At 33.3% G+C, this 14695-nt stretch overlaps 1 protein-coding gene across 1 annotated transcript in view; it reads right to left on the reverse strand.

Moving 5' to 3' along the window:
• Nucleotides 1-5510: 5510 nt before the first annotated feature.
• The window catches only part of LOC138694578 (alkylglycerol monooxygenase-like), a 53468-nt gene continuing 44283 nt past the window's right edge, over nt 5511-14695 (reverse strand). The window contains exon 9 of the mRNA XM_069818445.1: nt 5511-5720. Coding sequence (XP_069674546.1) covers nt 5526-5720 — 195 coding nt within the window. The 3' untranslated portion in view covers nt 5511-5525. The remainder of the gene's footprint in view (nt 5721-14695) is intronic.

Here is a 14695-nt window from a genome sequence, read left to right on the forward strand (position 1 = left end):
ATATTGCCTTCATAAATCAGATTAAGTCCTTTAAAATATTTTATATCACTAATTCATTCATATTAATATAAGATTGGCAAATAAATAGATAAGTAAAAATTCCGAATTGTTGTCGGCAAGTTTTTTCTATTTTATGTTTTTCATGAACACCTTATATTTTGTGTTGTCTCTTTATATGATTATCCATTACATCACAGTGAAAAATTAACAGAATCTTATTTATATTTTACCAAGTGTGTGTCTGTGCATTTGTAATGATGAATCATTAATAATGACGAAATTTAATTTACAGTCAACACACATTTATTACTGTATTCATTTTTATCTTTTAAACTCTCCTGAGTACACAAAAATATTTCTAAATTATATATTCCTTATAAAATTCTACACTTTTACATAGGTATCTACCAGTAATATTTTTATAGAAAAAAGCAAGGCTAAAAATATCCTCTTTAGATCCCATGAAGGTACATGAGAAGCATGGAGATAGAGTTATGATTTCAACTCTAAAATAAAGTGGTGTGATTAGTACCATGCCTCGAGTGCCTATTTTTATCCCTGGGAATGATCCAGAACTCAATCTGACAGGAGACAGTGGATCTTAGGACCAATCTGGAAGTTAGGCAACAGAAAAATCCTGTCAGAACCCAAGATTGAACCTGGTACTTTCCATGCTTTGCAGTACCTGTCCATGTATCCATTTACTATAGAAAACAAGTATTAAAACGTTTAATTTGTTTCCACCGAATCATATGGCTGTAATAATTAAATAAGTAACACAATTTGCACACTATAGGCCTAATTAAAGCACGTTTATTTGTGCATACTTTCATATATAGACATTTTCTCTTATTTTCTAAATTACTTTTACAGTTTCATTTTGCCATTCGTGGAACCAGGAAGAAATTTGCTGGCAAGGTATTAGTATTTAATAATATTATATCTGACGAATTTATATTTCTCCATCAAATCTGAATTACCTCTTGTGATCTCATCATTATAAATGGGACTTCTTGAGCCAGTAGTAGTATATAAAGACAAGTTAAGCATAATACTTCCAGAATTATTAAGGGAAGCACTATTTATAAGTGGCACCATAGATACAATTTATTGCTTATAGAGGTGGAAGTTACAATTGGATGCAATATCTTAATTTCTTTTTTTCTATAAGTAAACTACTCTTAAGATAGTTTAAAAAAATATATAGTGTAATATTAATTGCATAGGCTTTTTATTTTAGCGCTAATTATTTTAATAAAATATTTTGTTATTATTTGTTATTATAAAAGAAAGTATATATAAAATCTAAGCAGTGGAAAAATCTACATATAGAACAAATGCTAAGTATCCATAATAGATGTCACACTGGCTTGTTAGACGGATGAGAAATAGAATATTTGTGTAGATCATAATGTGATATTATATATATTACCAGGTATAAAATGGTTTATCTTGGTTCTTGCGATATATAGTAATTTCAGTGTGATATCTGTAATGGAAACATTCAAGACTGAGACATCGACAGCATATATCTATAAAAGCAATGATGTTAAAAAGCTTTGCTGCAGGGAGGTTTAGGGCCAGGACTGACATCAGGTTTGACTAGTTAAAAAGAATGTTTAGCAAAAGAAAATAGGTGGTTGTTCATTTCTAGCTGTGACTTCTGTATCTCAGCTATTGGTGGGTTCTTGTGACAATATAATACAAATAGACTCCTCACGTTAACAAAAAATAAAAATACAAAAAAGAGAAATATAAATGGTGCGCATGATACAAATGCTGAATGATACTGGTAAACAGTGAACCAAAACTTTACTCCTTTCCCAGAAGTCCTATCCTAACTATATACTTTTTAAATACTCTTGCTGATTCCCATCCTTGTAATCTTTCACCAATACTCAGGAGTTCACTACAGATATTTTTTCTCTAGAAATTGAAGCATTTTTTTTTTTCCAGTATAACATATTGTGCTGTATACATGACATTAAAAGAGCATTTACAATAAAATAAAGTGTAATTGTAATTCCATAGCTATTTTTTTTTATCTTATTTGTGGACGTATTTGATCGAGCTTTCTTTCATACCAAAATGCTTTCAGATACGTATAATATTTCATGTTTCAAATAAAACTTCAGGTTTTGTCTAAAATGTGTGCTGTGGTTCTCAGAGGAGATTTAAGATAAATTATAATTAATTATTAATATTACTATTATTATTCAGATGCAAAGTAAAAAAAAAAAATACTCTGTAAAAACGAATCAAAGTGTCTTTGCATTAAAAGCTCTCACATCAACGACACATGCAAGGAACCCCATGTATAGAAATATGTTGTATTTGTTGTTTGGAAGGAGCAAACAAAATACTCATCATTCCAGAAACTGTTTAGTGGCAGAGCGAATTGTTGATACTTCCAAGTGTGTGAGCTGTGTATATGGGTTTGACAATAATATGTAGAGAAGAATTTTTATATCCTTTGCCTGATTCAAAGCCGTTTATTGTAATCAGGAGTGCGCATGTCCAATGCCCCACGTCGACGGGAACTGATCGGCCGTAGGGGGCAGTTTCCTGTCCCGTGTAATGTGCACATGATGCTGCACACATGCGCACAAGGAATTTTTCTATTCTTCAGCCTAAAAACAAAAGATTGATTTCATAGAATCACAAGGTGTGTGATATATATATATATTATAAATATAAATGAAAGATGAAAATTATATATAGATACATACTGAGATACAATTATTATAATTATAATTATTATATTGATATGGGGTCAGATATTGATGAAGACCCTAAGATATTAATAATCCCAAACTTTTGTAAATAATGAATATTTCCCTTGCTCGCGGTAAATATTTTTAAATAATATCTTTCCTTTTGTGTTAAGAATGTAGAATTTTCTATCCGGAGCAAGATATATTATATATATAATAGTTCTAAATGTCTCAACTTTAATGAGGGGTTAAAACATATGTTCATCAACTGTAAATGAATGTGGAGCTGTTAACAGAAATCACTCCTTTCCTTAACTCATTCCTTCGGATTATGTTCATTATTTTTTCTTGTATCCTAATTCGAGATATATTTTTTTGTTTTTCATTTATAATGCATGGTCTCATTGTCTCTGAGCATATTCTGTCTTCAGTCTTGCTCCAATAATGTTCTTGTCCTTTTAAATAGAAAATTTCTACTGGGATATATAACGAATATGGTATGATGAGCGAATGAATGGAGGCATTGCTTTAATCCCCGTCTTATATTGTGAAAATTTATTTTTAACTTTATGGGTAATCTCATCAACAAATATTCAGAAGGAACAGAACCACTTCTCGGTCATATAACTTACACAATAGTTTGTTCTTGTGACGTACCCAGATCTACATCTCAATTCTCAATTTTACAATTCCCTTCCTATTTGGCTATGTATGTAGAACAATGTCAAACAATAATTAATCTATTTCAGTGTTTCTACATCTCTATTTTGTGTTTTCATATCTATACACTACGCATTTCTCGAATCATAACTTGTTTATAATGAAAACAATAATGGTGATCCCTTGTGCCAATATAGATTTGTCTTTTTTTTATCTTTAAAATATGTGCTTCCAGTGCAATTGTTGTTTTTATGTAAATTCTACCCTAGCTTGTGCATTTGAAACATGTTTTGTTAAGAGGCTAAGTGATCCATGTACTGATGAGAGACGCCTGATACGAGATTTTAGTTTTTTATATAATGAACAATGTATAATTTTTTATATAAGAATGTACATGTGTAATGTTTTTGAGGTTTTGGAAACAACGAACAGATATGTTCTATATAATATACCAAAATATATTCTCTGTGTGTGTGATAATGTTTTTATATGTATACACATTATTTCTTCTCTTTATTAGGTTTCATATTTAGTTTCTTCACTTTTTTTAAACAAAATCAATATTTTCAGCTTCATTTGAAATACAAAGCTAGTGTGACCAAAGAAGTGTAACATAAAATCATATTAGATTCATTTTTTTAATTTACTTTTTTGTGCAATAATGTTAAATCTTATTGCCATTTTTATTTATGATATTGTTTTTTTTTTTTTTTTTTTGTTTTTTAAGTTCAGTTGTTAGTTGGGTAAAAGATAATATTTCTGCAGTTATTTGTGTTTTGAAATACAAAACCAAATATTGCTGATGTACCATGACATAACGATAAGGGGATATTTTACAATATGTTGATGTGTCCTGAGGGAAAGCAACTATGGAAAATAACCATTGTGTAAGGAGAAGAAAGAGATATTATTATATAACAACAATACCGTGTAAAAGCTAAAATGTTGCAGTCTGGACACTACAAAAGTTCAATTCTGTACCTTTTAATTCATAATGTATAAATAAATTTGTGATCAAATCTATTTCTTAAAAATTTCAATAAGAAAGAGTCTATTTTCTGTGACTCCTATTTGTAAATCCTCAATGATAATACTCCTTCACCAAACTCACATGAATTCCTATTCCATTTCATTCCACTGTACACATTAGTGAGTTGTTTGAGAAACCCCTACTTGTCCAAGAAACAATGAAGAACAGTGTTATCCTGACCCTGAAACAAACTTTCAAACACTGACAGGTCTGATTTATAATTTTTATGTGGGTGTATATTCAGAGATTGCATTGAAACCAAAAATCAAAAGTCATATATATAGTACCAGTATTTGTAAAATACAGTAAAATCTCTTGTATCCAGCGCCCAAATAACTAGCTATACCAAAACAATGGCACTTTTGGAAGAAAAAAAAATCATGCGAAAGGGAAGAATCGGACGAAGATGTGAGTATTATGTCCCTGGAGTAGATCGGGTAGCATCATATTGGTATGTCACTTGGGTCTTGCAAACAATGCACAGACACGATATATTTAAATTTACTACCACTTGAACACGCCCATTTCGAAGGGGTGTTGGACGAGTCTAAATAGGAAAGTGTGAAATTCTCTGTTCCTACAGCGTGTAAAAGTTTCATTTGAGTAATAGATAGTAGCCTATAATATAAACAAGCAGACATTAATGATATGTTACAGAGGTTGAAATAATCGAGCACTACTTCATCGTCTTCATAGTTGCAACATTGAGTACACTGCTCTTAATGTGACACGGCTGCCATTTAAAATTGTGATAAGGTTATGAAAAGTTGTAATATTCTTTACGCTATTATGTATTACAATAATTATGAACTGATGAATGTACATTACCGTATTCAGTACTAAAAATAAACATTGTACGTATGTCAAAACTTTATTTTTAAATATCTATATGAAAATTACTAAACTTCAACATGGAAAAAAATGTGCAGTGCAGTGCAGTATGTCTTTACATAACCTATAAACGTATTTTCGAATTATCCTGCACTGGCTTTGTCCCACAGTTGCCGGATATAAGGAATTCTACTGTATGGGGGATTTTCAAACAATATTCAAATAATATTTAAGTCTTATACCAATATGTGCTGATTGTAAATAAAGGAACAAGTCATATAATTGGTATATTAGCATCTCTGACCTGGTTTGAAGCTGCTTAGCATCGTTTTTCCTTCATACATACATCTGCGCCGCCATAATGGTCTAATGGCTAAAGTGCTGGACTTATCATGTGGATCTGGATGTATATCTGTGTCTATAACTTGTGTTGGGCAAGCCCATGGTCCAGGTAACACAGGTTTTCTACTGAAGTTCCAGTTCCCCTGTGGCATCCCAACAAAAAACCATTTCATCTCATCATGTGTGTAGCGTAGCCCAGACTCCTATGGCGCCACCATTGGCAACGACTGTTGGTAAATTGGTCTACACAACTGGCTTCATATGGATGAGTGACGAACAGTCGAAGTACCCACCATTGGTTAAAACAATCATAGCAACTATAGATTTATTATAAAATATCCACAGTGAATTATAGATTACATTACTTTATGCATGTTCCTGCACATTTTTCCTACTATTATTATACATCATTATTTTTCTAGTATTTTTAAAATAAAACGAAACAATGTATAATTCTCTATTTTTTTGTCATCCTTGTTTAAAAATGGGCTTTATCCATTCCTCTTTAACAGAGAAAAGGAAACAGTGAAGAGACAAAGAAGAATTACATATATCGGCTCTTTTGAACCTCTGAAGAGAATGAATTGCACGAATGGAGGAAGTGTGGTGACATTTAAAAGGAAAGGATAGTAATCAGCCACCAATAGAGTTCACCGAAGAAATTTACATCTATTGTCTCGAAGTTAAAGTACCTTGGAGTGAAACAACTACCACCATTGTGAGAAAAGGATCTACTTCACCTTATCCCATGAAGGTCCCTTAACCTTTAGGAGTCGTGCGTCCGTTAAGAGTTAGGCATTTGCTTGCAATAGTGGCATAAGTCTCCTGGATTCTAAGGGTTAACTGTCAAGAACAGGTGAAACTTTACCAACCGAGAATAGGTCACTTCTGCCTCACCTACTCTTATCTCCTTCTCAAACAGCCACAACTGACATGCAGTATCTATTACACAGCACTCACCATCCACCACCATTTCAACGAATGCAACAAATATAAGAATGAAAGACAAAATTATGGAATTCCAAACGATTAATCATTTACATTTAACAATCCTCAACTCCGCCTGAATATACTCGCATACCTCAAAGTGGTCACTGGACTTCAATCTAATTTCAGTCAGTGACGAAGCTCTTAAGAGGCTTTTGAGGCTTAGCCTACCCAAAAAAATTGAGTTATTATATCTAGTAACAGTAGGCCTATAAGTTCTTAATAACGATGTATCATAACACTTGGTTCCACTTCAGTCCTTACATATATTAAATTCACTGTTGGCAGCCATTCCTGAATGGACAGTTCAGTAGCCGGAAGCATGGCTAGTGTCAATGTCACAACATAATATATCGGTGTTCTATGACTGCGCTGCATTGTTGAGTGTTTAATAAAAAATGCATATCTGTGTGTGTGTGTTTTTTTACATACTAATCTTGTGTAAATGGCTCATACTGAGAGAATATTGTGGCCATTATTTGCAGAGGTAAAAGAGAAACCATTTTCAAGTTGGACGTATGACACAAAATGTGCTTACAAAGATAGGAGATTGACACCACATTTACCTGTTAAAATAGTGGATGGAGGAAGACAAAATAGAAAATTTCAATTTTCATGGTATAAGAAATATCCTTGACTAACAGGGTGCCCTGAGACAAATATATTATATTGTTATACTTATATTCTGTTTGGTCATCATCATCTTGTGGGATGTCACAAAAAAATTTTGATAGAAAAGCTGAGAAAGGTAAACAAATTTTTTCAGCATACCCAGTAGAGATTCAATCCAGTATCGGAACTTGAATCCAGTGTAGCTTAGTGAATAAAGCGCCAGCACGTAAAGCTGGATACTCGGATTCGATCCTGGTGTCAGAATTTTTCTCCTTTGTACCGATTCTTTACCATATGGAAACGCAGAATTATTGCACTGAAAACTCCATATGTACTTTGGTACATCATAGTAATATACTGATAATGTTAATAGCAGTGGGCACTGCCTGCCATCTTTGAGGAGGCAGTTACGCAGCTGTAGGATGCGATCCATCGGGCAGTGATACATTTACATAATACAACGCTGCATAGCAGTACATAGCAAAGATGGCTTTGGAATTGTTTATTTCAGGAGGCCTGCCATTTCATTTGCAATAAATCAGTGCTCCATACAAATACGCATTCAGTTACTTAGTGGAGTTTAAAAAGAGGGCGTCAGCTACTCTGGCTATTTGCACCCTTCACGCATTCAGGTTGTGGAAGCTTTTATTCGTTTAAATAGTGTAATCGCAGTTCAGCATTTCTTTCACAAAGGACATCGTCGTCATCATGTTCCTGACAGACGGACAATTGTGCGATGGGTCCAGTCTTGGAGGGAATATGGAAAAGTGGAAAACAAGATATCTCAGGTAGGCCAAGAACCATCCGAACATCTGAAAATGTCGATTGTGTTCGAGCAGAAATGCAACGAAGTCCACAGCGCTCAGCCCGTCAACATCCGCTGACAATGCAAATCAGCTGGTGATTGCTTCACTGGATATTGAAAGCAGATTTGAAATTCCTTCCTTATAAGCTGCAAGTTAACTTGCTTATGTTGGATGAAGCGCATTTCCATTTAACCGGATTTGTCAGCAATCAAAACTTCCAGTGTTGGTCAGACACCAACCCTCAGTTGCTTCATGAAACTCACTGCACAGCCCTAAAGTTACAGTGTGGTGCGGTGTAGCCGATTTGGAATTATTGGCCCATACTTTTTCGAGGAGCCCCAGGGCAAAATGGTTACTGTTAACTCAGAATGATATTTTCAAATGCTCAATACCTTCCTGGTATCTGGATTAAGAAGGATAGGACATCTTGACACATGGTTCCAGCAAGATGGAACTACTGCCTTCACAGCCAGTATCAGTATGAACAGATTGTGACAGCTGTTTCCAGGCCGACTCATTTCTCACTTTGGTGACATCCACTGGCCCTCCAGATACCCGGACTAATCAATTCCAGATTTCTTTCTTTGGGGCTACCTCAGGGAGAAGGTCTATTTCATTCGAAAGGAGATAATTGCAGCATTACAGGCTTCCATTATCAGATGATAGACGACATTAAAATATATGGATCATATGCGGAGACAAACTAAGGCAGAAAATAGGAAAGACTGGAGAATGCTGGGTTTGCAGTGAAAGACCTGTCCTTGTGCAGAACACTATGAATGAATGAATCCATGATGAAATTGCAGCCATTCTGTACGACATGCTGGCATGTGTGATGGGTAGTTTCCTGAGTCTACTATACACTTGTGAAGTGAATGAAGGAGGACATTTACCGGATGTAATTTAAAAAAAAATAAGCATCTGTTGGCATTAAAGTAAATTACAAAATGTGTACATTGTTTGCAAATAATCTGCATTTCGAGGTATGCAAACATTCTTCTATAATTCATTGTTCTTTTTGTACCATACATTTTGCTCCACCTTGTGTAAGCCAGTCCGCATATTCTATATGCCAAAAATTAGGAAAATATTTATTTATTATGTATTAATAGTATTAAAATCTATCTTGAATCTTGCGTACACTACTTTTAACACTTAATTACAAATGATTGATGAATTGGCAACTTACTAGTGTTAATTATATAAGCACGTGTGGCTTACGCTGTTTTGGTATATAACAGTGTTTGTCATTTCTACCCGGTCTAGTATTCCATCATTGAATGTACTGTATAAAAATGTCGAATCGTAAATTGTTTTCTTTGGAAGATAAGGCGAATATAAGTGACATTGTACATAGTCTTTCGCAAGCGGACTTGGGTTGACAGCATAATTTAAATAAATCAACTGTAACAGTATATAGTGTAATCCATTCCACAAAAATGAAATATTTTATTTTCTTGTTCACAATTTCATTCATTTCTGTCATTTAAGGTTAGGGAAGAGGCACTTTGGATATAGTGAACGAAATATGCAAATCCGCAGAGGTTCACTATATCCGGAGTTGACTGTATTTACATCATTACTAGCTTGTATTATTTTAAGGAAGATACTAATGAAGTGTTTTGTATGGAGTGTGGCATTGTATAGGGCAGAAATATGCACATACGACAAAGTGAAGAGAAATGAATAGAAGCATTTGCAATATGGATATGGATAAGAATGGAACGTGTGAAGTGGACAGACAGAATAAGAAATGAAGCTGTGTTGGAAAGAGTGAGTGAAGAAACAGTCATGCTGAAACTGATCAGGAAGAAGAAAAGGAATTAGTTGGGTCACTGGCTGAGAAGAAACTGACTATTAAAGAATGCACTGGAAGGAATGGTGAACGGGAGAAGAGTTCGGAGCAAAGGAAGATATCAGATGATAGACGACATTAAAATATGTGGATCATAAGAGGAGACAAAGAGAAATGCAGAAAATAGGAAAGATTGGAGAAAGATGCGTTTGTAGTGAAAGACCTGCCTTGGGCAGAACACTGGATGATGATGATGATGATGATGATGATGATGATGATGATGATGATGATGATGATGATGAATGTATTCTTTCAAATGTAAAAAATACAAAATTAAAATAAAATTAGAGAACTGAATGAATAAGAAGAATTTGAAAATGTAGGCATATTTTTGTTGTACATGACCTCAAGTGTTAAAATTGCGAAACATCTCGTCCTATATTTCTTTTGTGTTGTGTTATGTTTTGTATCTTCTTTTGTGTTGTTTTATATTCTATCACATAATTTTGTATTTCATTATATTATTGAAACCTGGTTGAGTGGACGAGAAGGCCTAATGGCCTTAACTCTGCCAGACAAAATAATAATGCTGCTGCTGCTGCATGATTTCAGTTTAATTTTTTGGCTAACATTTAAAAATGAGACACGAAACCTATTCTGGAAGAACGAACACATTGGACATGGCATGTGACTTTATACAAGAGAGAGAGAGATAACAAAATGTTATACTTGCCCTTTCTAAGGGTCACCATGAAGATACAGCCTACTGATCAATCCAAAGAAGGTAATATTTTAATTTATGTATAGGTACTAATAATTTTAATGCATTAGTATAATAACTGTTTTTTTTTCTGTTTAAGTAATTTTAAAATGGGCAGCTATCACTTTTAAGAAGTTGTTACATTTAAAATTTTTAGAATATAATTGATTGTGTACTATAGCTAAAGAGTCTCTCAAGATTTGAAGCCCGATGTCCTAGAGATGGGAACTGTGTAGGCTGAAATGGTTGAAAAGATCAACTGAAAATCTTGTAATTGTTCCTCTTGCACCAAAAAGCAACCTAATCATTACCCAGTTCTCAATGTTGTATTGTGTGAAAAGTATGCACAACAGGATCATAATGATGTTTTTTCTCCAAATTTACATCTTGTACTTGAGTGCCTCCTCCAAATGCATGAATGTCTTTTACAGTGGTAACAATCTCCATTTGGATTTTACATTTTTACAGTAATTTTGGAATCTACCAGTACCTTGCTTCTTAATGGGATAGGTAAGCTTGTTTCTTGTACACAAAACATCGAGTCTGAGGACAGTGTTCGATACAGTTACTCAGATCTGCTTCTCAATGTTAACTTTACTTCTATATCTGGATTTGATTACCGACAAAATTGAAAATCATGCCTCACAAAAGATAAAAGGGAGAATTACAGCTTTTTTACTCAGTACTGGATATTCCTTTGTCACACTGTTCCAAAACTGGCGTAGAGTCTCGAAGAGAATTTCATTTTCAGTGTGGAAATATCTATGAACAGTTCCTGCTGAGCAGTAATGAAGATTGACGGGTCTGTAACCTACATCCGTTCATCTGTTACTGGAGAAAAATGTAATAAAATAAAAATGTACACGTATGGTATTGGAAATTAAATTTGCATGTTATATTTCACTGTAGGTGCATTATAAATTGTTTTTCCTCATAGCCATGATGCCCCAGACAAAGACTGGCAATACTGTAGGAAACTATGATCATTAGAATAATTTTGTACGGTATTATTTTAAATGTTCCAGCCCAACTACAGCACTGGCTATATCACTATGAAAGTGTTATTTGGTCTCATCCATTTTTAACCATGATTCTGTTAATCTAATTATTCTGTCAATATTTCTAAATCACTTATTTCCTACACTTTGAATGATTAAATAAAGTCACTTTATATTGTAGTTTTCATCATTAATTGATTACTATTAGATTCAGGTTCTACTTCACTCCATCCTTTCTCTTTAATTAACGAACTAATTCTTTCTTACAAATTAATTAATTTCATTTTGACCTTATTTAAATATAGAAGACATATCCATGTATACTTGTTACTGATAATACTGAATATTGTTGTTATTAGAATATTATTAATATTTACTGGAGATAACATTTCCAGAACATAATAAAACTTAACATTCACTCCATAGGAATGCTGACATAACTTGATGTAAGAACTTTAATCTTAGGGTGCACTGTATTTATAAAAACAATTCCGTAAACTTGAGAAAGTGTATCTGTCTATTCACCTCCTTCTTTTCAGTATATACATATCCTTGCTATTTTTTATCCCCCACGACACATCTTTTCCTCAGATTATTGTTGTTTAGTCAACTATCCGAAGACAGTCTGAACCTCACAAGGCATACCAACATGGCACCACTTATGAGGCAACTAGGCCAGGAGATAATGGGTAGGGTGGTCTTCTCCTCCATTGCATACATCGCAGATTAGCTACATATTACACTAATCAGACTTCAGATGCATACAAATAATTTCCTCAGACTTTATAGAGTACTGTTTTTTCTTCCCTATTACTCCCTCGTTTCACACTACTTACTTGATTAACATTCTCTATACTTCTTCTTTTCTCTGCCTCTCCGCTTTCCTCACTATCTTCTTTCCTTGACTCATCATTCTTCTTCCCCTGCCGACTTCCATCTTCAAAGTCTCCACTGCTGTCGTCATGGGAGACCTGCTAGCTCCACAATTTTTGTGCTTTTCCTCACGTCTGATGTGGCCTTGGGACGACGTCATTACTGATCTCATCCTATCTATTCCGCTCTTCTCCTATACATTCTAACTTGTTCCCTGTTAGCATTGACGCCTGAGACGTCGTTGTTGTCTGCCGCCTGAATGAAATTTGTTGACTTTGCTGTTATATGAATAAATCCTTCCTTCGCATTCTCATATATCCTTGCCTTCCACAACTTCATCCTTTCTTTTCATTGAGTTTTTATTTACTATACCTCTTACTTTCTCCTCTATCTCTGCCCTTTTCCTTTCATTTATATTCTCATTAATTTCCGATTCATTCATACTTTCCAGACAAAATTCGATATCTAATACTTCACCATTGATTTTTAATTTATCTTTGACTAATCTTGCGTAATGTCCATTACTCTAGCTGCTTTCATAAAGGGCACTGTCACCTTTCTTCTGCACCTCACCTCACCTCATAATCAAAATCTTCCTCAATACTAATATTCGAGTCTTTAAATGTTTTCTTGCTACTCATAATCCTCTCCTTAATCAAGTTCGTCAGCCTAGAGTTTTTTTATTAATATAATAGCCCTAATCCATTAAATATGTCTATCAGAGGAAATTTATAGATTGATCTGGAAAAAGTACAGAAATCAAAGACATGTAGCGAATTCCTGATCGTATTGGTGACTTCAATAATTATGATTGCACTCACACATTGAGTACCATATGATGTTTCTTCCAGTCCAAATGTTATCGAAATATCAATATAATACATTTTCGGAATATGAGTGATTCTATGCCCTTTATCAAAGACTGAGGCTGAAAGAGCTAAGAGTAGTGTAAAAACGGCCTCCAGATATCATGTAATTGAGTATGGTTTGTTTAAAAAGAAACGAAACAGACAAAGGAAATAAACATGTCTTAAAGAAACAAAACCATATTCTAGGTACTATACCTACTTAGAAAATGAAGTGAGATCTAGTACAGATATTAGACGAACTATTTGATATTGGAATGAGGATAAAAGTGAAACGTGATAAGAGAAATAAATAAATATATTACACTTAGAATACAATAAGAAAATATTTAATATCTATCACAATAATGTTTGTACTATTACAAATGACTTTGGTACAATGTTCTTATATTGTACCATACTTGATTATATTACCTATGTTCCACTTCCTTGCAATCATATCTATGTACATATTTTTCTAATACAATTATAATCCTGTTCTTCTTATGTCCACATATATATCAAGAACGTGAATTCACATTTTAAAATAAATCAAGGCAATATTCATACTAAAGGTAGATACCTATTTCTTTAGAAACAAACATTTTTTATGCTATGCTGTATAACACACGTAGGTAACAAAAATCAGATTCATCTGATAGGCTTGGGAACACTATTGCCAGTACATTTAATATCATAATATGTAGCAACGAAATGTTTACAGAATAATTATTATTTAACAGTAGATTAAATCGTACGGCAATAAATAGTGTGACTAATGTTATCACTTGACAGTAAGTTTCATACAATACCTATGAAAAGAGGTATTATGAAATAATAACATATTTATATACCTAACATACAAATAATGTTCTGGTCCTTATTTACACTGGATAATGTGATTTGTTTTCTTCTTAACATTTATTCAACCTTTTCAGTCTGTTCGCTCATTCATTCACCTCACTTCACTTCATCTCACCAAAAAATTGTAATCTTGTAAAATTTTGAATTGTTCCACATCTTAAAGCTTCAATGCTAATGTAAGGTCTATGGAATACAATAAATTTAATGAAATGAAATTAATTCATTTATGCACTCACTTTACTTACTTCACTCACTGGTTAATCACTAACAGGAATAGTTATATTTTATGGCTAGAAATGATTATATATAGTAATTTATAACACATCAGGAATGCTCAATATCAGTTTAACGAATGGATGTAACTAAAATAAATTTTTTTGTTTCTGGTACATGTTATCCGTCAGATATGTGGAACAAGTATTTGAAAAAATAATTGTATAGCTTATTTCACGTACCATAAAATCTGAGTAAAAATTCTGATTTTAGTTCAACAATTATTATTCAGATTAAAAATGTTTTTATATTAAACCTTTAGTTCTGAATTAGATTTTATTAAAATTCAATAAATAAAATTTGTA

Source organism: Periplaneta americana, chromosome 2 (assembly GCF_040183065.1).
Source record: "Periplaneta americana isolate PAMFEO1 chromosome 2, P.americana_PAMFEO1_priV1, whole genome shotgun sequence".
Classification (NCBI taxonomy): Eukaryota; Metazoa; Arthropoda; class Insecta; order Blattodea; family Blattidae; genus Periplaneta; species Periplaneta americana.